The sequence below is a fragment of the Eulemur rufifrons genome, chromosome 11 (genome assembly GCF_041146395.1).
Source record: "Eulemur rufifrons isolate Redbay chromosome 11, OSU_ERuf_1, whole genome shotgun sequence".
Classification (NCBI taxonomy): Eukaryota; Metazoa; Chordata; class Mammalia; order Primates; family Lemuridae; genus Eulemur; species Eulemur rufifrons.
In genome coordinates, this window is record NC_090993.1 from 2,095,229 (window position 1) to 2,120,702 (window position 25,474).

Here is a 25,474-nt window from a genome sequence, read left to right on the forward strand (position 1 = left end):
TTAGCCACTTCAAAAGATTTGAAAGGAGGTAAGCATAAATATAAAATTAGATAATATCAAATTTTCTAGGAAACATGAAAAATCTACCTACAGACTTAGGAGAAAAGCTTTAGTACAATATTAAAATTAGGCAAAGAGGTCTAAACTTATATTTGGGGAAGAAAGGAGGTTTGTTTTGGTTTCTTTTACTATGGATGGGAGTGGGCAACAGCGAGAAAACAGACCTGCAAAATTGAAGTTTGGGGGTAAAACGACAAATTTATCCAACTCCACAGGCAAAGGCAGGCGCATTCAATGGTATCATTTTAAGGAAACACACAATTGTGTTCCTTTATCTGCATGTAAAGAACTGAATCTCCTTTAACCAAGAAAAAAGGTATATTCTAAAAGCAGCATAAAACAAAGACTTTCAAGACGATGTCTGTTTTTTCCTACTTTTGTAAGAGAAAAAACAGTTAAGAGAAACCCAAAAGGCGATGGTTCTAATACTCTAATACTTTTAGGGGTGGAAAAAATGAAGAAAGTGGAAGTAGGGCAATTCTGGGCAAGAAAATTGAACCTGGGGACAAGAGAATAAATCTCAGAGAGTTCACAATTTGGCCAGGCATTCGCCTCTATTGACATTCAATCTGGCACAGAAAATCTGCTTTACATAATTTACCAAGTTTTAAAATGTTGATTTTTTTTTAAGTAAAGAATTGAGAAAGGCTTTTTGCTTTGATTTTAATCACTTTGCCTTAAAAATTCTTAAGATTTAGTCATAACTTTGCACCATACTCAAACAACTTTAAAACAAGAGCCAATTACAACTCAGAAAGCATGCCTAGATACAAGAATACATGCCTTTTACTAGGATTTGCTTTGCAAAATGGCATGCATGATAAATGCCACACGATGTATAAACCTTGAAAACATTATGTCAAATGAATGGAGCCAGTCAAGAAAGCCCGCATCTAGTCTGATTCCATTTGTAATGAAATATCCAGAACAGGCAAATCTTCAGCAACAGAAATTAGATCAGTAGCGGCCAGATGCTAGGAGGTATGGAGCAAGGGGGGTGGGGTGTGGGTGGGGTAATGACCTAAGGTTGTGGCTTTCTTTTTGGTGCGATGAAAATGTTTTAAAATTGTGGTGATGGTTGTACAACCCTGTGAACCACTAAACCACTTAAATGTATGCTTTGAAACAGACAAACCGTATGGTATGTGAAGTAAAGCTCAATAAAGTTGTCACAGGAATAGAAAGTGCCATGCTGTGCATGTGTTCTTCAACTCACAATTGTTTGTAACACAATGTTTAAAAATATCTCAGTGCCCATCACTTTTCATTACAAAAAAATATTAAAGCTGATTATCTCTGAATGGTGGGGTTTTAGGTATTTTTATCATCCTCTTTATGTTTTTTTGTACTGCTCAAATTTTTATGAGCAGCACACAACTTTATAATCAGAAAAACGTACTTATTTTCACTTGAAAAACAAAATGCCGTGCTAGAAACTGGAGATCTACTAACAAGAGTGGTTCTTGTCAGACAGGGCTCTAACTGGCTCCAGCTTCTGACAGGAGAACTGGATGTTAACAAAGAATGAAGTGAATCCATTAACAACACCAACGCAACCCCAGACATCTGGGACCGCAGAGCCTGGACCCGAATGCCCTTTGCAAACACCAGAGCTGGTCTGGGGACAGCACATGGCTGCCACCCCGTTTCAGCAGGAATCAAAACCAGAGGGTTTCTAGGTCACCACTCTCTGAGTACATGTCCCTTCAGACGTTTCATCAAAACCCAGGACTGTCCCAGTTAAACCAGGACAGTGGTCTCCTTTTCCATGGGAACCTCACTGCCCTTGCCCTTCCCTCTCTCTCTCGACACACCAATTCATGATACTTCAAGAAGTTGCTTACCAAGAAGCAACCTCTATCTAAAACAACACAGGACAGCTAATATGTAAATGAGAAATCTAAATGACATTTACTTTCAAAATTCAAAACTGCATGAAAATTTTATTAAAAGAATAGTTTTGTTGAATACATAAAAAATTTTTAAAGGTGAGTTTATCACATATGGGATTTTCTTTAAGAGACCAGGTCTCGCTCTGTCACCCAGGCTGGAGTGCAGTGGTGCAATCATAGCTCACAGCAGCCTCAATCTCCTGGGCTCAAGCGATCCTCCTGCCTCAGCCTCCTTGTGTAGTTGGGACTTTAGGTGTGCACCATCACAGCCAGCTAATTTTATTTTTTGTAGAGATGGAGTCTTACTATGTTGCCTAGGCTGGTCTTGAACTCTTGGCCTCAAGTGATCCTTCCAAAGTGCTGGGATTACAGGTGTGAACTACCACGCCCCGCCTAAAGTAAACATTTTTAAAAGCAAGGAAGAGGCCTGGTCCACAGCCACTTCCCAGGGTGAAGAAGGAGGCCAAGTGGAGAAGTCAGGTGGGGGCCAAGTCATTCCCCCAGGCCTTACCACAAGAACCCCCCAGAAGGCAGGGCACAAGAGTGATGTTACCAGGAGGGCTGTCTTTAAAAAGACAATCTGGCCACCCCTGCTCTGGCAACAATCTTATATCGAACTTGTTTTTAAGCAAGTCAAGACCCAGCCAGGCAGCTGCAGGGACCACACCATCACTATGCACAGCAAGAAGAAATGCACAAGAAATGCTGGTGGAAAGTGTTTAAATAACACTGAATTGAATTCATATTTCATGACTTAAAGGGTAAATTTTGGTAGAGAAATAATTGCTAGGCTAATTGACAATGTAGAAATATCACAGAGCCCTGAAAACCCAGCTCTTGTCAAGGATGTGAAACTTGAAAATAAAACTGTATTATACAAACTGAGGCAAAAGCACTACTTAAGACAAAAGAGATATAATTCAAGTAGATCTCCCAAAAGAATAGTATTCCTTTGGAGCAGTAAAATAGTTCTGGCTTCCTAAGAACTAAATTATAGATACTCAAACATCTATTGATGTAAATAATACTATAATTATTACTGCATGTGTGTGTGTGTGTATATATAATTGAAAGCTGTTCATATATCATATCTTAGTCCACATTAAGGGGAGTGTAGGCTACATTGCAAAAAAAAAAAAAAAAGTATGTATCTCTTGGCCTGCTGAAAGAGATAGTTCAAATAATTTGATATTTATGCATGAATGAAATCTGCTAGTAAGTGCCACTATATGAGCACTGTCACTAACTTTGGCCCTGCCAAATTTATTCATATAGCCCAGAAATTAAGAGTTTAAAGTGCTTTGAAAAAAGTAAGGCAGAGAAAGAAGTATACCACAAGTCCTATTATACTAAAAGAAGAAAAGGAGGTGCAAGGCTGGATGCAGGAGAACGTTTAGTTCATGAGAGCGTGTTGTCTCCTCTCCCCTCTCGTAAGAGCAGAAGTGGTTCCTGCAATTCATTTCTTACCATCAATGGACAACAAGTTAGATTCTATTAAATTAAAGCCTCTCTTTATCCAGTTTCAAGATGAAAACGTTCCATACAGAAGTATCAGAATTTTTGACTGTTTAACATCTGGTGAAATGCTTAATTTATGGACAACCAGTAACAAAAATTTATCAATACGGATAAAGCAAGTTTGTGTAAATTACTATTCTCATGCAGGAAAGCAGGCAAATAATCACAGACAACATCCCCAGGTCACTGCAGCACAATTAACTGTTAGGAGTATTGTAAAACAAGCCTGGCAGAGCCGAACTCAGCAGCTAGAACTGCATCAGACAGTATTAATACATTATAAGGACTGTACGGTGCCCAACTGCCAGAGAAGCAGAGAAACAAGAATGCAAGATAGAAATAGTGTCTGTGTGGCAACAAACTTCAAGCTAAAATAACTTTCTGTACGATATGAAACCCGTATTTCTCACAAAATAGTGTCTGCCTCTTTTAGTCACTTCAACATTCCCACTTTGGAGCAGGACAAGACATCTTAAGTCCCACAACATAAAACTAAAGCCATGCTCATGAAAATTGAGACTTGAGCTATGATCAAACTAAAGCAGCTCTCCAAAACAGCTAGTGGACGGGAACTTAAAAGTCAATGTTCTAAAATAATCTATTATAAATAACATATATTATATGTATATAATTTGCATATTATAAATAACATAATTGTGAAAAACCACAAAATGAAAAGTCACAAATATACGGACTCACTAGAAACCAGAGAACCTGGATTTTTCAGACAACAGCAGTTACTGCTGCTGGATAGATGGTGGTTACAAACCTAAACTGCTGGTGATTTTATACATAAAGCACGATAAAGGCCACCAGACCTATACTGATAGCTGGTGATCACGACAGGAATTAGGAATAATCTTTGCCCTCTTCTGTGACTTGCAAAGTCCCACTTTCTGCCAGTCCCCCAAGACTGTCTTCTTCATGGGGAAGAGAGAAGATGAAATACAGAAAGAGAAAGAGTTTTAGAAGACAGGAAAGAAAGGATTCTCTGTGACAGGCAAAGCTCGGCATGTCTACCTACGTTAAAGAGAAAGGAAATATGGAATACTCAATTCCCATCTGATAGCAAACTTCAAGGTTTCTTTGCTAAGCTGTCTGGAAAAGATAAAAATACAAATTCTGTTCCTGATCAACAGCTCTCCCTGATAAATTATGGCAGTAGCTTTCAAAGGTTTTGGTCTTGGGAGCCACTTATACTCCTAAAAATTATTAAAGACTGCGGAGAGCTAGCTATTTATGGGGGTTATATCGATCATTCACTGTATTAAATAACTAAATTTTAATTTTTAATAATTCACTTAAATAATTAAAAAGCTGTTATGTTTAAAATAACATTTTTTTTTTTTTTTTGAGACAGAGTCTCACTTTGTTGCCCAGGCTAGAGTGAGTGCCGTGGCATCAGCCTAGCTCACAGCAACCTCAAACTCCTGGGCTCAAGCGATCCTCCTGCCTCAGCCTCCCGAGTAGCTGGGACTACAGGCATGCGCCACTATGCCCGGCTAATTTTTTCTATATATATATTTTTAGTTGTCCATATACTTTCTTTCTATTTTTAGTAGAGACGGGGTCTCGCTCTTGCTCAGGCTGGTCTCGAACTCCTGACCTTGAGCGATCCACCCGCCTCGGCCTCCCAGAGTGCTAGGATTATAGGCGTGAGCCACCGTGCCCGGCCTAAAATAACATTTTAATGAAAAATAATTATTTTCTCAAACAAAAAAATTAGTGATTACAATGACGTGGTTTTCCATTTTTACAAATCTCTTCAGCGTTTGTTTTAATAGAAGACAAATGGGTTATTTCATTTGCTTTTGCATTTAACATGTTGTGGTATGCTCATAATATCCCTCTTGTTCAAAAACTTACACTAAATCTCTATCGCTCACAGCTCTCAAAGGCCTTTCTGATCAGAATTACCTTTCTGAATTTATTGCCGCCAGACAAAACAACTCCCTGCTCTACAAACAGCTCATGCGTCCCACTTTTTGCACTTGTATGCTATTCCTCAGGCCTGAAATGCCTTTCCTCCTCATCTTTCCATGTTTACTTTTTAACCATCTTTCAAAATCTAGCTCAAAAAGCCACCTTGTCATTAACATATTCCCCAATTGCTCCACTGAGAAGAAAACTCATTCCCTTCTTAAACCCATATGGCATTTTATTTGTCCTCGGATATGATTTCTCTCTTGTATTATGGTTGGGTCTTATTAATAGCTCCCCTACAGGAGTGAAATATTCTTAAGGACAAGATTTGTGTCTAATCTGCGCTTGCATTACAGATGCACTCGAATGATGAATAAGGCTGAGCGTGGTGGTAATCTCAGCATCTCAGCACTTCGGAAGGCTGAGGCGGGAGGATTACCTGAGGCCAGAATTGGGGGCCAGCCTGAGCAACAGGGCGGGACCCTATCTCTATAAAAATTTTTGTTTAAAAATTAGCCTGGTGTGGTGGTGCACACCTGTAGTCCCAGCTACCTGGGAGGCAGAGGCAGGAGAATCGACTGAGCCCAGGAGTCTGAGGTTGCAGTGAGCTATCATGACACCACTGCGACCACAGCACTCTAGCCCAAAGGCGACAGAGTGAGACCCTGTCTCAAAAAAAAAAAAAAAATCTTTGAAGATCTTCAGTTGGAAGGCAGATACCTATGGTCTAAAGGCTGAAGACCCAATCCTCTTTGCGCCTCCACCTTTCTAGGTATGTGTGACCTCAGGCAAGTCCCATCTTTCCATATCAATCTCCCTAACTGGAAACTGGGAGTGACGATAGACACATTAACCTCAAATTATTGTGAAAACTGAATTTATAAATGGGGAAGACTGTGGAGGAATGAAACAGGACACGACAGCACCTACAGAAAGACTCTCACAACCACCCAATCCCCAAACCCGCTACTTGTTTAATCCTGACAAGCAGCTATGCTTTTTATCTGTTTCAAAATGCTCCTTCTCTAATAAGATTACTTGGTTTAAGAAAGCTAAAAGTAAAAACCACTGTCCAAGATTATCTTTGGGATACTTCCCAGGTCCAAATTTGTATGATTTCATGAAAGCATTAATTAAGTGCCCCAAATGCAATCAGTATGTCCAGAACCAGTTTTTTTTTTTTTTGTTTGTTTGTTTGTTTGACACAGAGTCTTGCTCTGTTTCCTGGGCTAGAGTGCAGTGTCATCATCATAGCTCACTGCAACCTCAAACTCCTGGGTTCAAGCAGTTCTCATGCCTCAGCCTCCTGACTATCTGGAACTACAGGAGCAAGCCACCAAATCCAGCTAATTTTTTTATTTTTTGTACAGACAGGGGTCTCTTTCTTGCTCAGGCTGGCCTCAAGCGATCCTCCTGCCTTGCCTGAAATTCAAGCACTGCCCAGAATGTCAGGATCACAGGCGTGAGCCACTGTGCCCCTCTCAGTGCCAAATTCGTCATCCACTGTGCAGTGTTTCCTCTAAAGCAGCTCCTCACCATCTTCCGCTCCATCTCAGGTTAACAGTACCATCTTTACCAGTGGCCCAAACCGATACACCTGGCCATTATCCTAAAACATCATTCTCTCCTTCCTGGCCTGCTCATTACATTTTACTGACAGAGTAGAACAACACTGACTTCTAAAATTAGATCTCGGTACAAATGCCACACTAATGCCATTGTCTAGCTGTAGGCCCTTGGGCCAGTCCAGGACCTCCTAGGAGCCCCAGTCTCATCTCTAAAACAAGGATAATACCACCCACCTTGTAGGGCTGTTATAAAGATTATCAGTAATATCTATGCCAGATTAAGACTGTACACACAGCAGGTGACTAACAGATTATTCTTGCCTCACAACTGCTTTAAGCACTAAATGAAGACAGAGATAGAAGGCTAGAGTACTAGCAGGTACAGCAGACACCTTGAAATAAAAGCTGGCGACCTCCTCTTCTCTCTGCCCCTTCTCCCTGCTGTGTCAGTTCAGGCCTCATCTTTCTCACAGATACAATCACAACAGTGTCCTGACCTGATGTTCGTGCTTGTAACTCCACGCTCACCAATCCATCCCACTTGTCCTAAAACACAAACCTGGGATAAGAATGTACTCAGCACGCTTCAGTGGCTCTTCACCCCCTGCGTGATAAAAGGCGCACCCACAGCTGGAAGTCCAGGCCCCGCCCAACCCCGCCAGTCTTAGCTCTTGGGACTCCTCCCACCCCTGCGTAAATTCTCATGTCCAAGCCACAACGTGGCCTATTTGTTGCCTCCCAATTGCTCCATGCTCTCATGCCTCCAAACCTATCTAGAATGTTCTTCTATCACTGATGGGGCCTCCTCATTCTTCAAAGCACAGCTGAAATATCATCTTCTCTTCAGAGCTTTCCCTGACCCTAGCATTCTCTTTGCTATTCCAAAGGCCTTTCTCCAAGCTGCATTCACAAACTGCATCCTAATTCTGCTGGCCTTGTTTCCAGTAGCTCCAGCCCAACTGTGCAATCCTGGAAGCGAAGGGACAGGCTTTGTCGTGTCAGTACCACTCCCAGTGCCCATGCGCAAAACATGCTTATTTGGAGGTACTTTTGTGACGAAAGCTTAATTATCTTAGTATCAGCCATCTGGAAGAATGAAAAATGAAATTGTCACTCTAAACAAAGTATTTCTAGAAACAGTTTTCGAGATTTTTTTTAAACCTAATTAATTCCAAAACATATCATAAAGAGATTTAAAAATGCTGAAATAAAGCTCATCCAAATGCTTATATTGGAAGATATGTAGGGCCAAATTATCATTAAGAAAAAAAATGAATGGAACCTCACTGTTTATTATAAAATCTGAAGAAAATTTCAACCATAAGGAGGTATCTTTGACTATGTTCCCATTTTCAATAGATAAAAAATAAAATCTAGCAAAAGCAGTCTTTTCGTTAATGGTAAAATATTTTCAGGCTTTCCTTTTGGCAAAGTGTGCTTAATCTTGGTTCAGTAGAACAAAAGCCTGGCTATGCATATCACTTTTTTTTAATCGATTTAAAAAATTATTTCCTATTTTCAAATGATTTAAACCTTTTACAAATAAAACAGATTGTGCAAATTTATCTCCACCAATCATCACAAAAATTAACTTTATAGTTTATATAATTAATCCATAACAATTACCTACAGAAATCTATAAATGTATTTGATAAATTAATATAGAAATCAAAAATATCTGTTTGGATAATATACTTGTTTAAAATTGAGTCCATTTCCATTAGAGAAAGGAAAAGATACACTGTAGCATTTGGTATAAAGGAAGGAGCACTAATTCAGCTTTTTCAAAAATGTTAGAACATGTGATTTTTTTTTAATTCTAAATATAACTCACTGTATTTAGCACCTCCTGTACTTTCCAGTATATTAGATAATTGCACACCAAGTTAAAAACAAAATAAAGGAAAACATTCCCGACACCCACCCTTTTCATAAAAAAATGGAAATATTAAACACACACATGGAGCAACTTCTAAAGGTCAGCATGACTAGCTCCCCCAAAAAGCTATTTTTTTCTTAATTTAAGAAATTTGAGAATTTAGGGGACTTAGGGAGCAGGGAGGAAAGGAGAATTGTGTGATTATTGGTTTTGGCCAGAAAGATGAGTTAGTAATATTCAAATCCAGCTTTCGAGAATCACACAGGTGCCTGAGTTGCTGTGGGTCCTGACCTTCGCACCAATCAGCGAAGCTCCATTTTTTTGGTCAGTTTATACATTCAGCTTATTCTAATTTGATTAAGTGTCTGTAACTTTAAAAAGTCTGAAAATCACTGAGAAGGATTAACCAATAATGACAATGGATAATACCGACATTAACACCTAAATAAACAAAAATGTAAACGGAAATGTTCAATATGGAAAAATGGTTTTAAAACATGGTAAAACATTAAGAAGCAAGACTATTATCTGTAGTTGCTTTACCTTTATGAATAAGTTTGTTCTATTGCTTCTGATCAGAGTTTTATTGGGCCGTTTGTTTGGGGAAGGGACACACAAGTGAAGCTTTTTCAGCTTGGTTTTGGCAGAAAGACAGCAGATGATTCCAGCAAGGAATTGGCTGTGAACCCAAAGCAAACAGCTTTGGCAGAAGATATGATCAAGCTGAGTGGTGACATTATTGGGTATGTTTGTTTGGATGGACGGGAGGAGGGCCTACATAATAATGCTGGGGTAGGGTACATATCTATTCTACTTTGGGGACATGCATAATAAATTATATCCCTTCCTAAGAGCACTCCTAATTCTTAATGTCTACCCCCTCCCAAGCTTCCACTTCCAAACCAATTAATGCCATAAAAAAATCAGAAATTAGTGCTTAACTGCAGTAATTTATAAAAAAGTCATTTCCTAAATAAATCAGACTATTTAGAACATTAACCAATTTATATGCTTTGTTTTCCATGATAAAAAAAACTACAGAACCAAAAGCTTCTTTGCCAATGACTTGGTCCCTGATACAAGGAGACAGCTGAAATGGATCAAATTCTTCCACCATTCTCTCTCTTTCCTCAGCCCATAGTATTAGTGGCTGATATTGTGACAAAAGAAGAGAATAAAGTATCAAAATCATCTAAGAAGACTCCTATTAATTTTTTTTACCACACTAAAATGCTTGCATAGTTAGTGAAATAATGGGCGATTTTCATATGTGCCAAATTTTCTATACAGTGGAATGTTGTTTCTTAACGCTTATTATCTCCCTACATTAAGACTCATTAATGCCAAAAGATCCAAGATCAGAAAAAAATTAATCAGCATTTGCATTTTGAAAGCAAACTGTATGACTACTCACTGATAAAAACAATCCTTCCTATTTGGTTTAAAAATATCAATGACAAGATGAACAATTTTAAATAAGTAATATTTAGTTGCTAATATAAGTTCCTGATATCAATAATATTTAGTTCCTAATATCACCAGATACTCTATTGAAGGTTTAAAATTACAAATAATGCTAGTTTGTTCCAAACATGGATGGGGAAGCCAAACGTTGTCATACATTACACTCTCCAAATTTTGGTCCCTTAATTATTTGTTATGTAATTGAACTATCTAAAAGATATTAAGAGTCACAATTCTACCTTCCTCTCTATGGTAAAACTACAGTGAACAAAAAGCAATTCTATGCCTACGACAGAGTGCCGAAAAAATACTGGTGCCTGCAAGAGCAATACAGAGACTTAGAGAAATGATCTACATACAAGACCGCACAGACTTTCCCATGGCATTTTCTGTACTTAGAGACAAAGTAGGAGAGGTTCCAGTGGTTTACTTTTCAAAATAGATAAAATATAGGAACTATGTACAAGTTATTTATAGGTATTAATTTCCTCAAAAGAAGAACTAATACAAAACATCTATAGGCACAACTTAGTTTCTTCGAGATCCTAAAATGTCTTCTTGCTCTGAAATTCATCATTGAAACAGACTAACACATGAACTAGATGCTTCAATCCTTTTTAGAATAAAGCAAGGTATAATTATAATTTAACATATTTATAACAGATTTTGCAACTCTAGACCTTCAACAAACTATCAAATTTTCATCTGACTATAACTTCTGCCTCTTAAAATATATAAATTGTTTTTAGCACATTTCTATCATTAAAATACACACATGGGCAAGAGTAACCATATTTGTATTGTTTCTTTAGATAACATTTATTTTCCAATTATAAAATCTTTCTCTTCGAAGAAATAAACACATTGCTGTATTTCTTTTTTTTTTTTAAACCAAGACAAAACTGAGCTCATCCCCCAACACACATACAAGTTTTAAATCCTGGGGTTTTTTCTAAAGTGAATTATCTCTATATATCAGCCAGGTATGGTGGCTCACGCCTATAATCCTAGCACTGTGGGCGGCCGAGGCAGGAAGACTGCTTGAGCTCAGGAGTTTGAGGTCTACGTATCTTTCTAAAAACATGCAGGGTCAGAGGAGATGCAATTCATGCGTGTACCACCAGAGGGCACTCCCAAAATCCTTCAACAACTTTCAGAATCCAATTTTTATCTACTAGGAAGGAGACCTAGTCCCGTACAAGGTTGATTGACTCAGTAGTGGCTTGAAAAATGTGTTTCACATAAGTGTTTCCTCATAAAAAGAAAGATGGTAAATAAGCATAATTCCTATCCACTGCATCTTCTCTGAGCCTCATGTCCTTGCAAAAAAAGTTGAGTTTCTAGAGCAGGATGAAACATAACTAAATAATTTCAAATGAGAGGGTTGAAAAATGACTAGATTAACTAAACTCATAGGATTATCCTTCTAGATTATACATTTATCAACAAAGGTTCACATTTTTGTAGAAACCAACAAAAATTCAAGAATTATTTCAAATATAACTATTATTTCAAATATAACTATGATTTAAAAGTTGACAAATACATATTTAACATATACATGGCACTTCAAGACAAGTAAACCACGGGCACCTTACCTGTTTCCTGTGAATTTAACACTTCTAAGGCATGCATCATGGCACTTGCGAAGACATTGGCATCCTCTTTGCTGCCAAAGTTGAGACCATACACCTGTCTAGCATCTCGCCACTGGTGGAAGGTCTGTGTAGCTTGATTGTACTTCAACCCTTTAGGAATGGCACAATTTATCACGACCTAAAAGATAACAATTCTTTATAAAGTCAAGCTAATAACTGGCAGAGTCAAGGATGTCAACAGATCCTGACTGTATATATTCACTCAAACCTGCCCCTAACAGACCCTGGCAAAACGGTTGGAACAATTATCTATGGCAAAATCAGTCTGCAGAAATATCAGTCTGATAGAAGTTAATTTGTTTGATGATCACAAAGGTTTGCCTTAAGACAGTAAATCAGCAAACCAAAAGAAAATCTATATCCCTTATTAAACACTTTAACTTGTTTAAGTACTACCAATACAAAAACATACATAAAATCTACGTGCCTATCTCAGTGAACTTCCCACGTAGCTAATAACCTAACTAAAAAGAAATCAAACATTAACACCAGAACCACCCCACCCCCGTCCCTTAACTCTTCCCACCTCCCAAAAGGCACTCGCCACACTTCTAACGTCATGAATTACTTTTGCAGGTTTGATTTTATGTAATTGGAGTTACACGGTATGTATTATAATGTATCTGCCCTCTTTCCCTCAAAATTATGTTTATGAGAACCATGTAATTGTAGTCTGTTCATTTTCATTGCTCTGTGGTATTCCTTGTTTATTTACCCATTCTCCCACTAATGAACATTTGGATTCTATGCAGGTTGGGATATTACAAAATAGTGATGTTATGAACTTTCTACTGAATGTCTTTTAGTTAACACAAGCACACATTTTTGTTGGGTATATACCCAGGAGTAGAATAATCACAGGCCGTGCATATGTTCAACTTTAGTAGAAAACTCCAAGTAGCTTTCCAAGTTGGTTCTACCAATTTAGACTTCCACAACAGTGCACAACAGCTTGCACTAACTCCACATACTATGCAACGTTACAGTTGGTAGTGTCGGTCTTTATTTTAACAATTCTAGTGGGTATGAATTCTGTATCATTGTGGTTTCAGTTTGCATTTCCCTGATTACTAATGAGGTTTAGCACTTTTTCTAATGAGGTTTTAATACTATTTCTACATACTTTTATTGGCTCTCTAGATATCTTCTTTGTGAATACCTGCTTAAATTAAATCTCTTGCCCATTTTTCCTGATTTGTCCATCTTTTTCTTCATTGATTTGTAAGAGTCCTTTATATATTCTGAATACGATCCCATTGTTGGTTATCTGTGTTGCAAATATCTTGTATTATTTCATGACTGCCTTTTCACTCTTCTGTCTTGATGAACAGAAGATCTTCACTTTCTGCCCAATTAGCAATCTAAATGTAAAGTTACTGCTTTTTGTCTCCTGTTCGTGAAAAATTTCTCAATCCCAAGGTCTTGAAAATATCACCCCATTTATATTACAGAAGCTTTACTGTTTTACCCTTCACGTTTACATCTCCAATCCACCTGGAATTTGTTTATGCCTATGGTGTGAGATGGCACACACGTTTCTATTTGTTCCAGTATGGCATATGCAGCTGACCCAGCGCTGTCCATTAACTGTGCTGCACGTTCACCTTTTTTAATAAATCAGGTGTCTACATGGCTCTATTTATCCTACTGGTCAATACACCTATCTTTCTGCCAAGTACTACAATGTCTTAAGTATTGTAGCCTTATAAGAAGTCTAGATGGCCACTAGAATATGTCCTTCTCTTCTGTTCTTCACTATTGCTTTGGTTATTCTTGGCCCTTTATATGCAAATGCAATTTGTCAATTTCCACCAAAGAAATCTTTAGGACTTAATGGAGGTTTGCACTAAAGCTAACAGATCAGTCTGAGAAGAACTGATATAATAAAACTATCTTCTAACTCATGAATATCATATACCACATTTTTAATTTAGATTTTATTTAATGCTAGCTTGCTACATAGGGGTCTTAAATACCTTTTATTACATATCTTAAGTGATAAATTTTTGTTGCTACTGTAAATACTATCATTTTTAAAATTTCATTTTCTAACTGATGAAAACTATTGATTTTTGTATAATGACAATGTACCTGGAAACTTTGCTTAAAACTCATTTATTAATTTTAATGTTATTATCTAATCTATTTATTAATTCTGACTATTCTACTATTCTATTAATCCTAATAGTTTACATCCAGGGTTTTTCCCCTAAATACATAATCAAGTCATCTGCAACTGATAGCTTTATGTCTTCTTTTCCAATCCTTGTACAGCTTATTTCATTTTCATATCATCATACGCTGGCTAGGAATTGCAATATAATGTTGAAAAGAAGTGGTAATTCCAGGTATCTTTGTTTCTTTCCTGATCTTAGAGGAAAGCTTTCTTAATTAAACCATTAAATATGATCTTCATGCATTATTTTTGTAGATACCTTTTATCAGACTGGGGAATTACCTTCCTATTTCTCAACAGCTAAGCCTTTTCATCCTAATCGGATACTGCATTGTATCAAGTGCTTTTTACCATCTCTTGAGATGACTGTTTGGCTTTTCTCTTCTTATGTGATAAATTACACTGATAGATTTTCTAATACTGAACCAACCTCATATTCTTATGACAGACTTGGTCCTCACATATTACCAATTTTTATATTAATATGTCCCTGGATTTCTGTCTGCTATTGCTATGTTTAGAGTTTTTACATCTATACTCACGAGTGAGATTAATCTGTAATTTCCTCTCTATTGTATTCATTCCAGGTTTTATGTCGAAGTTATGCTGGACCCAAAATGAACTGGGAACTAATCCTCTGGAACAAATTGTTTAATATTAGTGTGATTTATTCATCAGAAGTTTGGTTAAAAAACCACCACCAGTAGAGCCATCTGAACAAAGAATTGTCTTCTTCTTAATTCTTTTAATTATGGTATTAATTTTGTTAAAAGTAATTAAGACTTCAGATTTTCTATTTTTTCTCACCAGTTCTGGCAAGTTGTGTTTTCCTAGGAATTTGTACATTTGATCTAAATTTTCAAAATTACTGGTATAAAGTGGCTCAAAACATCTCCTTAACCATCTTATGTCTGTAGGATCTGTAGTGATATCCTATCCTTCCTGATAATTATTTATACCTTCTCTCTTTTTTCTCAAGCTGTTCCTCCAAGGGACTTTAGAATAAATCTCCTTAGTGTTTCCTTTCTACTGCATTAATGTCAGCTCTTTATCATTACTCTCCTAATTTATTTGGCTTTCATTGCCTATTCTTTAATTTCTTGAGGTGAATGCTTAGGTTGGCTGAAAAGTCGTCAATACTTCTTTTCCAATATAAACATTTTAGTCTCTAAATTTCACCTAAAGCACAATTTTAGTTGCATTCTATCAATGACAAAAGGTATCAGTGTTGATATGTAACATGTTCACCATCGTTCAGCTAAACTAATATTTCTAAATTCATTATGATTCCTTCTTTGACCCATTGGCTATTTAAAAATATATATCTTAACTTCTAAACTTATGGGATTTCTCCATTATCTTTCTCATTTCCAGATTAATTCTGCTGTGGCCAGAAAACACACTCTGTATGATTTCAACCCTTTGAAATATGTTGATACTTGCTTTATGCCCAAGCAAATATTTAATTTTGAAATTGTGACATGTCTATTTGTAAGGTATGTATACATATGCCAATTAGGTTAAGTGTGATAACTGTATTATTCAAATCTTCTGTATTTTTATTAATTTTTCTTCTGACTACTTATTCCATCAGTTACTAAGAGAAGTGAGTTAAAGTCTCCCACTGCGATTCATGAATCAAACCTTTCCGCTTCTGTTTCCAAAATGGCAGCACAGAAGCAAGCTGGCTGCACTCCTCCCTCTCCACAAACCAAAAACAAATACACAATGACAAAATCATTACCAGCAATACTCCAGAACTGACATACGACAATGAGACAGTTCTTGGAGCCACAGAGAACTGAAAAAACTGAGCAGACGGTAAGAGAATTGAACTTCCATATCCACAACACCCCCCTGCCCCCCATCTGCCCAGCACCAAGCTCATGGAAAATTTTCCCCAGACTCGTGGCTTCTACGCTGGAAAAGGTGAGCTCAGGAAGGACACCCAGCTGCCCCACCATCTTAGGAGACCTGTCCCTGCCTCAACTCACAGGAAGGCTGAAGGGACAAATATCCGTGAGGACCACCAGAGACAAAAAGTGGGGAAACCATCATCCCCGGCCCTTCAAACTCTGTTCTGTAACTCAGCCAAAAGAGATGCCAAATCAGAATGGCTGTTCAGCAGCACCATGTTTGTTCTAGGAGGTTCGTTCCACTGGTCAATGGAGCACAAACCCCTAGCGAGCCTTCCCATAGCACTGGGATATCCCCACTGGGACAGGTGACACTCTGATAGGTTACTACAACTGAGCCAAACCTGAGCTTAAGGCATCATCTAGTACCGAAAAGGAGGCAGTGACCTAGCAGGAAAAAAAGAAAATCAACAAGTAAATTACAAACAATCTTTAGACAAAAATACACAATTAAAACTAAAACGGGCCAGGCTGAGAAGACTGGAATAAATACCTAATCGTTCAATGCTAAGGCATACATGTACATCCACAAGAAACACTATCCAACAGGGAACCATAACCTCCTCAAACAAAGCAAGGAACTGCTGACTGACCCTAACCAGACGGCGATATGTGAACTCTTTGACCAAGAAATCAAAATAGCAGCTTGAAAGAAATACAGCGATCTCCAAGATAACACAGAAAAGCAATTCAAAAATATATCAGAGAAATTTAACAAAGAGGTTGAAATGGTAAAAAAAAAAAAACAATCAAATCTTGGAACTGAACCAAAAATTCATTAGAGGCTCTCAACAGCAGAATGGATCAAGCAGAAAAAAGAATCAGTGAGCTCAAAGACAGGCTATTTGAAAATACAGAGAGGAAAAAGGAAAAAGAATGGAATGAAGATTACCTTTAAAACATAGAAAATTACCTCAAAAGACTAAACCTAAGAATTATTAGTGTTCACGAGGGAACTAAGCAAGAATAAGGGGTAGAGAGCTTATTCAAAGAAATTATAACAGAAAAATTTCTAAAACTTGAGTAACAGTTAAATGTCAAAATACAGGAAGGTCAGAGAACACCAAACAGAACTGACCCCAATGGGACTACCCCAAAGCATACAATAATCAAACTCTCAAAAGTCAAGGACAAAGAGAGAATCCTAAAAGCAGCAAGAGAAAAGCAAGTAATATATAAAAGAGCTTCAGTCTGTTGGGCAATGGACTTCTCAACAGAAACCACACAGGCCAGGAGGGAACGGAACATTTTCCAAGTTCCAAGTGCTAATCGGCGGGGCAGGGGGGCCAGACTGCCATCCAACAATACTGTATCCATTTTTCCTGCATGTGTAGAATGATTTTAACACCTCTGGTAAACACTTTTTCTGAAAGTCTTTTGTCAATCTACTCTTTTCCTCTGTCTGCTGCTCCTGATCTGTTAAGGCCCAAGAAATCAAGTTATCAGATAATCCAGCTAACCTTCTAGGAAATCCAGACCAGGGAATTAGTAAAAGCTTAGTTGTCATTCCCGACACGAACTGCAAAAGCTTAACTATCCCAGCAACCTCAACATCTACCATTTTCCTCTCACATATGAATTTAACAATATTTTCTGAAACTAGTGACACTTTCAACTCCTTCCTCCAGCCCCATCCCCTACACCTTTGGCAGGAAATAAATTCCATAAACATACAATCTGCTACGTAAGTAGTTATTTCATTTTTGTTTGTCTTAAATTTACTTTAGATTCCAAAAACTAGCTCGTTGGAAGGCCATAAGATCTAATGAAGATTCATAGGAAAAACTCATAGTTATGTTTTTGTACAATTAGTCCTAAATCTTCAACTAAATTGAGGCCTCATAAAAGGCAGAAAGAGTGCGGAGGCAAACCCTTCAGTGTTTCCCAGCACAACTATTTTGATTAGAGTTTTAAAGCACTACTTTATCCTAGTGAATGTACCAAGTCCTTTCGTCATACTAGATCACCTTACGTAAGAATTTTAATGAACCCTTACCTGATGGTCCTGAATCTTCCTGCCCACCACTCGGAACGTGTTGTTGCCGGTGTGGTGGTATATATGAACTCTGCTGAACCCAGTTGAGCCACCAGCTGGCACCCACTTCTTATTGGCATCATCATAAACCATCACGGCAGCTCTCGCCTGACAGATACTCTGCTCACTGTAAAAAATAAAATATTCAAACTTGAGATATTTGAAATATGGTTAAGTGTCCCACATAGCCATATAAACCTGTCAGTCAACAATGAGTGCTGCTGCTGGGTGCGAAACAAAGTGAACAAGACAGAGGCTTTCTGTCTTTATGGGTAGACTCTCATGCAGAAGATAAACTAAAAATTGAAGTATAAGAAGAAACCAAAAGGAGGAGATCAGGATGCACAAAGAGCACTTGGACAAGCAACACAATAAATGTTTTCTCCTAAATCTGAGTATCTAATTCATTCATTCAACTGAATCCAATTACAAGTATAAATTAGTCAACATTTGTTTGATTGTGTACATGTTTATTATATTGGTGACCTGTCTGTCATTACTCCTTTACTGACACAATTATTTTTATCATCAGGCTTGCTTCAAGGCCTAGAACAAATTCTGATAAGTACTCTCTGTCCCTTGAGACATGGAGTGGCCACTAACAATCAACGGGCAGCAATGTGACCGAATCCTTGATTTGCCTTGGGCAACAGAACGTCCTATCCCTCAAATTTCTTCATTTAAAAATGGAAAAGTGGACCAGGTGTGGTGGCTCAAGCCTGTTATCACAGCACTTTTGGAGGAGGGAGGGGAGGATCACTTGGGTCCATGAGTTCAAGAACAGCCTGCGCACAACATAGCAAGACCCCATCTCTTAAAAAAAAAAAAATTTGAAATTAGCCAGCTATAGTAGCCCACACCTGTAGTCCTAGCTTAGCTACTAAGGAGGCTGAGGCAGGAAGGTTTGCTTGAGCCCAGGAGTTAAAGGTTACAATGAGCTATGACCCTGCCACGGCGCTCCAGCGTGACAGAGCGAGGAAAGGAAAGGAAAGGAAAGGAAAGGAGAAAAGAGAAAAGGAGAAAAGGGGAAAGAGAAAAGGAAAAGGGAGAGAAAAGAAAAAGTGAAATGAGTTGATTTCTAAAGATCTTATTCGATTTTAAATTCTAACCTCCACTGATAAATATTAAAAAGAAAAGACCAATTCTATGATAGGATCTTTAAATCTTAGCTTCATCTACTTCAATTATTTGTTACCAAGTAAGCCCGAGATACACAAATAAATCTAATTTCAGATTAAGCAATAGGTTCATCTTTTGAATATTCTATAATGCTGCTGGAAAACTTGATTTGAATTTTGCCTTATTTCATGTCGTGTTTCATTTTTTTAAAAAACTCAAATACCAAAGTGAGCAACAGAAAAAAAAAAAAAAAAACAGGTATAACAATTCAATGCTAAAAATAACCTCCACGTAGACAAGCCTGATGCTGCAGCAGTAGTTAATGGAGATCCTCCTAAGTAGCCCAAACAACCCCATCCTTAACAAAAGCACTGCTCATTTTTTACCAGTTTCAAAGATTTTAAACAATAAATCACGTAGATTCTTCCCCAGATTCTCAGACACAAACAGTCATCCTCACACTCTCTCCTCTTACTCATGCTTCTGCCCCATCTCTCGGCCCATCTAGGACAGATAACGAATGCAGTTTTACAGGACGCAGTATGTGTTTTATTCTTGTCCTGTGACTTGATGACAAAAGATCATGGGAGACCTAAAGAGGTCACAACACTGAGTAACAAAATTGCTTCAGAACAGTGAGGTTATAATTGTTTATCATTTTTCATTAGAAAAATTTTACAAAAACTTGTAACAATATTTGTGTAGCAAACCCAATGGTACTGTCTAAATTTTTATGCCACACTGAAATTTTTTGGTAGACTATTTCTAGGAATAAAAACAGTTCAGTAACTAAAGCTTGAATTATTGGTAAGAGATTAATTAAAGGGCATTTGTCAGTACAGCAGTTGAAACCTCTTCATCATTCACAACAGGAATATTTGTTAAGTGACGACATTTATATAACTCTACACAAAGATTACATGAAACAAGCTAAAGCAAAATGCCTCTTACAGCTTACAATTCAAGAAACATGTACTACTAAATGTAAATAATTCAATAAACAAATCTGTAGATTAATACAGAATAGTATTTTCCCACTTTCAAAAATTAATATTTTGGACCCATGTCTCTTTAAGAAGCCCCAATGGGATATAAGCTACAGCAATATCCCATTGTGTAAACTAGGTCACTCTGTGCCTCAAAAAAAAGTTAAAAAAATATATATATAAGAAATTTCTGTTAAACATAATACAGGAAGTCCTAGCCAGAGCGATCAGGCAAGAGAAAGATAAAAAGGGTATCCAAACTGGGAAAGAGAAGGTCAAATTTATCCTTGTTTGATGACAATATGATCTTGTATTTAGAAAACCCTGAAGACTCTACCAAAAGACTCCCAGCATTGATAAATAAATTCAGCAAAGTCTCAGGTTACAAAAATCAATGTACACAAATCAGTAGCATTTCTATATAGTAATAACAACAGTCAACCTGAGAGCCAAATCAAGAATGCAATACCGTTTAAAATAGCTGCAAAGAAAACAAAATACCCAGGAATACACTTAAGCAAGGAGATGCAAGATTTCTATAAGCAGAACTACAAAAACACTGATGAAAGAAATCATAGATAAACAAATGGAAAAACATCCCATGGTCATGGATTGGAAAATCAACATTGTTAAAATGTCCACGCTGACTAAAGTAATTTACAGATTCAATGCAATTCCCAACAAAATACCAACATCACTTTTCACAGATCTTGAAAAAATAATCCTAAACTTTATATGGAACCAAAAAAGTGCCCAAATAACCAACACAATCTTCAGCAGAAAGGACAAATCTGGAAGCATCACATTACTTGACTATAAATTATACCTAAAGGCTCTCGTAACTAAAACAGCATGGTACTGGTACAAACGTAGAGACATAGACCAATGAAACAGAATAGAGAACCCAGAAATAAAACCATGTAACTATGACCAACTGATTTTTGACAAAGCGGAGAAAAACATACTCTGGGAAAAGGACACCATATTCAACAAATGGTGCTGGGAAAACTGGACAGCTGCATGCAGAAGAATGAAACAGTATCCCTAACTCTCATCCTATACAAAAATTAACTCAAGATGGATTAAAGACCTAAATGTAAGACCTGAAACAATAAAAAATTATCAAAGAAACCACAGGAGAAACTCTTCTAAACATCAGCCTAGGCAAAGAATTTATGACTAGGGTCCCAAAGGCAAATATAGCAACAAAAAAATAAATAAATGGGAATTAAATTAAAAATACATCCGACAAGGGGCTACTATCCAGAATCTACACCTACGAGTTCACTAAATTTCTGCTGAATCAAATACTTGGTATAGGGTGAAGTGATAATTTTTTTTTTAAGTATAGCATAAGAAAGCACCATTTCACAGCTGAGTTTTAGACAAAGTTAGCAGAAATCTTACCTTTAGACTACTGGCTACTTTCTTGTCTCTGATTTTCCCACAATTGGACATATTTGCACTATAACCTGAATCCAGTATAATTGTAGAAAACGTGAAAGGTCAGCAGACTCGGTGAACTCTAGTGCAGCTATTTATTTATTTAATAAATACCATAAACATCCCAACATCTTAAAATTACAATACTACATTAGAGGGTTTTTTTTCTTTTCTTGGAGACGGGGTCTCACTCTGTTACCTGGGCTACAGTGCAGTATATCATCATCGTTCACTTCAACCTCAAACTCCTGGGCTCAAGCAATCTTCCCCTCTCAGCCTCTCAAAGTGCTAGGACTACAGGCTATAATATAACTAATGAATACAGCTAGGACTACACTGGAAATAAATCAGAACAGCATTGTCTGTGGTGGGAGCAGTGGTTGTTAAAGCAACGAACAACATGGGAAGTGGCTTCAGTGAATTTTGCCATCACCCCCAGAATGTTCTGTATCTTGAAAGGAGTTTGGGTTACACGTTTACAATTGTCAAAACTCACCCAATGATCTGTGCGTTGCACTACATATATATTCACCACAAAGGGAAAAAAATTATAAGCATTATAGAATCCTAGTTAATGATATACATACTGACATAATTAGAAAACAAGTGTGCTGATGACTATAACTTACTTTTTTGAAATGCAACTGAATAAACAAATAGATAAAGTAGTCATCCCTCAGTATCCGCAGGGAATTGGTTGCAGAACCCCCACAGATACTGAATTCCTTGGATGCTCAAGTAAGACCCTAACATAAAATGACGTAGTATTTGTATATAACCTACACACATCCTCCTGTATACTTTAAATCTGTAGATTATTTATAATACCTAATACAGTGTAAATGCTATGTAGTTATTTATATGTTTATTTGTATTATTTTTATTAGTGTGTTATTTTAATTTTTTCATAGATATTTTCTATCCTCGGGTGGGGAACCCACCAATACAAAGGAATGATTGTATACACAGAAGGATGGAAAGAGAAATATGGGACAAAGAAAGTACAGTAAAATGTTAATGATAGACCCTAGATTAAGTATACATATGTTAATCGAAAAATTCTTTCAACTGCTCTGTATTTTTGAAACTTTTTGCTATAAAATGTTGAGGGGAAATTAACCACATGTTCACTTCTATGCAGCTTGCTCTATAAAAGAACTAATTATGCACAAACTTTATAGCTATAATAAAAATTACGTAATACAGCATATTTCCATATTTTCATTAATAAAAGGGAAAAAGACTGGCATGTTTTATTCCTCCATATTCACTCAAATAAGAATTCTAAAAATTTTACGTCAAATGGGTTGAGGCACAATGTGTAGATGGAAATAATCGAAGTTTGGTAGGGAACGTGGTGACTAATCCCTCCCTCTATCACGCAAAACACATACACCCCCCCAATCAAGGCTTAAACACACAGTCCACCCTCACTGTTTCAACTAATACCTGTGAAAAAGTGCCACAAGGGTATTTACAGTCCATCCTTCTCTCCTGAGCTTCAAACGCACATAAACAACTGCCTATTATGTATTTCCACCTAGATATTACACACAGCTCAGAATACAACCTATTTTCCTCCCTTACCCTATCTGCTCCTCTCTCCCTATTTCCTTTGCCAGATGAAGAATACCACAACCCTACTGCCCGGCCCCAGCTAGAAACCAGAGTGCTAGCCTAGACTATTCCTTTGCCACCACCCCTACATCAGTCACCAGCCCTGTCAATGCCACCACCCAAATGCCTCTACTAATACCTCTTCTACTCTGTCCCACTGCCATGACATTAATGCATTATTTCTTCCCTGAATTACTACAACAGCCTCCAAAACAGCCTTCCTACCTCCAGCTTCTCCTGCTATAAGCCCCATAGTCAGCACTTCCTGGGAAACTATAATATAAGCATCTTAATATTGCCTAGAAAATACAATGTTTTAAGCCAGGCATGGTGGCGTGTGCCTGTGGTCCCAGCTACTGGGGAGGCTGAAGAGGGAGGATGGCTTGAGCCCAGGAGTTCAATGCTACAGTGAGCTATGATGACAACACTGTGGTCCAGCCTGGGCCACAGAGCAAGACCCCATGGAAAGGAAGGGGAAGGAAAGGGGAAAGGGAAGGGGAAAAGGAAGGAAATGAGGGGAAGGGGAAGGAAAGGAAAGGAGAAGGGGAGGGGAGGGGAGGGGAAGGGAAGGGGAAGGAAGGGGGAAAGGGAAAAGTAAGGGGAAGGCAAAGGGGGAAGGGAAAGGGGGAAAGGAAGAAGAAGGGGAGGGAAGGAAGGAAGGAGGGAAAACATTCTATTTCTGCATAGGAGAATCTAGTTAAGAACATTTTAATTAGGCCCTTTTACAAAATAGATTGACTTCCCTGATCTTATTTTCAGGTAAACTGTTAAAGACAATTTATTCATGTAAACAAGTCACTTTTTTAGTTAAGCCCAGAGGACAATGGTGATCTCAGTTTTCATTATAAAACTATTGCTAAGCACATATGCGTTATCAGAATCACTGATGCATGGACTGTATGTTTTTTTTCTCACACAGCCTGTAATTCAACAAGGCTTCAAATTTTTCTGAGATTTTTAACATCAGTACTAAATTCTACAGACCCCAGAGTGGTTCTTTTTAGAAGCACCAGAGCACAGATTAAGAGCAGAGAACGTAGAGTTTAACCTAAGTGAATGTCAGTCCCAGCTCTGCCGTTTCATAGCTGTGTAACCTTAAACAAGTTTTCATTTAACCTCTGTAAGCCTCAGTTTCCTGATTTCTGAAGCAGGATATTAACAGTAGTACTACATGGCACTGTTGTGCGAATCAAACCATGTACATAAAGCACTTCAAGTCCCTGGCACACGCTGGGCACTCCATGATGTTAGCCATTATTGTTATTACCAGCAGCAACAGTATGTGGGCAAAGGGAGATAACAAATAAACGGAGCTCCAGAACCACAAGTGAGTACAACCACAGTGTACCCTTACCATCTGACATGTTTGTTGACAAACAAACCCAAAGAGCCATCACATGTCTCAAACCACATTTTGACCAAGGTAAGAATCTGAACTTTCCATTCTGCTGGTCTGGTATGTGGGGAGTAAGCTTGACCAGCTTCTCTATCCAGTGCGTGAGGCCGGTCCACTTCCTCTAATCCGCATCCCAGTGAGACTTTCTGCATTTCTACTCACCCTTGCGTGCCCATTTTTTATGGTGGATATTATGGGCTACAGTGGTTATTTGTGAATCTGGGAATTCATGATGGCCCTGAAATGCCAAGAGTAGATGAGTACGATGCAAATGGCTGTTGCTCTGCACTTCTCTATGGGACGGATACACAATTCTAACTTCCTGTTTCAATTTAACTGCTACCACATGTGACTTAAGGTTTACGGACTCTTCAAGTCCTAAGAAATTGTTTTTTGTTATTTTTTAATATTTGAATTTATTTCAAGTCAACTTGAAATAAAATATAAATGAATATAATATTCAGGTACATTAGCTACTCTGTCAAACCAAATCAATTAACAACTGATGTTTCTCGTGCTTAAATAGAAACACTTGAGGAAAGCCTGGTTTTCCTATTATCCCTAAGGAAACCCTTAATTTTCCAAGAACATTTCTTGGACATTCACGGTTCCAGACCAGATATTTATAGTTTGGCAGATACATTCAACATTCATCAGCTGCCAACTCCTGCACAAAACTACTTCATAAGTTGTGAAACTCTTATCCTGAAAAGCAGTCTGTCCACTACAGCTGGGAAAACATATTTCTCTCCTCCTTCTCCACATATAGTTCCTCCATAAAGACCAGGAATTCAGCCCCTCAGCATAACACATCACCCCTGGAA

At 37.7% G+C, this 25,474-nt stretch overlaps 1 protein-coding gene across 1 annotated transcript in view; it reads right to left on the bottom strand.

The window, feature by feature from the left end:
- The window catches only part of ENAH (ENAH actin regulator), a 54,353-nt gene extending 36,148 nt beyond the window's left edge, over nt 1–18,205 (bottom strand). The window contains exons 1-2 of the mRNA XM_069484609.1: nt 18,051–18,205; nt 11,903–12,080 (exon numbers count right to left, since the gene is read on the bottom strand). Coding sequence (XP_069340710.1) covers nt 11,903–12,080; nt 18,051–18,182 — 310 coding nt within the window. The 5' untranslated portion in view covers nt 18,183–18,205. The remainder of the gene's footprint in view (nt 1–11,902; nt 12,081–18,050) is intronic.
- Between the last annotated feature and the right edge of the window lie 7,269 nt (nt 18,206–25,474).